Below are 1,249 nucleotides of genomic sequence, written 5' to 3'. Positions count from 1 at the left end.
AGAGCTAATGGGTGATTTCAGGAGCATGAAGAAATCATGAAGATAAATCGAAACTACCATCCCAGGAAGGGCAAATGCTAACTAGATATTAGTGCGATGAGAAGACATAGTGAAGGGGAGGCTGTTGTAGGACAAGAGCAGCCACACGGGACTCAAGAACAGAACTAAGTCAGAAGGCATGACACACAGGAGAACAAAGCAAAGGAGACTGCAGAGCAAGCTGAGCTAACGATTGCACTTGGGCTCAAAGTACAGGGAACGCACAAAGTAGACCATTGGAGAAAAGCTAGCACAAGAACTGGAAATCCACCAAGTACTTCGAGCATTTGAAATTAGTCCTAGGAAAGACAGGACAGTGAGGAGAAAGCTTATCTAATTCCGGCTTACTAACTTGGGCTTCTTCCATGCCGGGAAACCAGGGCTTCTTTGTTATAACGACACAGCTTCTAGACTCACAGATTTGGTTGCAGGGTTTCAGGGTGCATAGAAAAATATCAATGCAAAATGATTTGTATTCACTATGTTATCAAAATGCCTGGATTTCCCCCCTCCCCCCAGTCAGGATATCTGAACACTGTCCAAGATGTCCTCCCAGCAAAACCAGCAGAAGTGCCAGCTTCCCACGAAGTGTCCACCCAAGGGCCCTCCTCAAGGCTCCCCGGCTCCTGCTCCGTGCCTCCCTCCCAACGCCCCTCCGGCTCCCGCCTGCTGTGTCTCCACCTGCTATATTTCTGGCTTCGGGGGCAGCTGCTCTTTAGTGTCACATCGGTTCCCTCGATTCTATCTTCGCCAGCCTCAGCGTTCCGAGCACCCTGAGAACGAGTCCGCAGGATGTGCGAGCTGTCCGCATAGCTCTGGAAACTGTAGCTGACCCGAAACCTTTGAGGAGCCAAAGAATCACTTCTGGGACCGGCCTTGCCTCGAACCACTTCTCTTCCTCGATCAGCCTTCTCCTTCTCCTGAAGTAGTTACATGGGCAACGGGATCCTTCGTTTGTTAGGAACGTTAGGCCGTCTGGCGTTGCTCTGGTCCTAGGCAAAGGAGAACTGAAGGTGAAAGAATACCGTTTCCCAAAGCTTTACCACTATGCAGAAATAAAGCTCACCTCATACGGTACCGTTAGTGTCTTGGTGTTTATTGACTTTCCCAGTGGAGCCCACATTGATCTGCACTGATTCCTTAACCAGACTTCATCAAGAATCAGCCAAGCAGGAAATTCCCTTCGAGTTGAACCTTTGGTCTGGGTTGT

General features: G+C 49.5%; 1 protein-coding gene across 1 annotated transcript; it reads left to right on the top strand.

The window, feature by feature from the left end:
- The first annotated feature begins 562 nt into the window (after window positions 1-562).
- Lce7a (late cornified envelope 7A) lies at window positions 563-871 on the top strand. The gene has a single exon (XM_051157645.1). The coding sequence runs from the start codon at window positions 584-586 to the stop codon at window positions 869-871; it is 288 nt and encodes a 95-aa protein (XP_051013602.1). The 5' UTR covers window positions 563-583.
- The last annotated feature ends 378 nt before the right edge of the window (window positions 872-1,249 follow it).

Source organism: Acomys russatus, chromosome 15 (genome assembly GCF_903995435.1).
Source record: "Acomys russatus chromosome 15, mAcoRus1.1, whole genome shotgun sequence".
NCBI classification, from domain to species: Eukaryota; Metazoa; Chordata; class Mammalia; order Rodentia; family Muridae; genus Acomys; species Acomys russatus.
Note: the sequence above shows the minus strand (reverse complement) of the source record. Positions and strands in the feature narration are given on the sequence as shown.

What these genes read in the sequence shown, in the direction of transcription:
- Lce7a (XM_051157645.1), top strand. Translation starts at nt 584, where the DNA reads ATGTCCTCCCAGCAAAACCAGCAGAAGTGCCAGCTTCCCACGAAGTGT.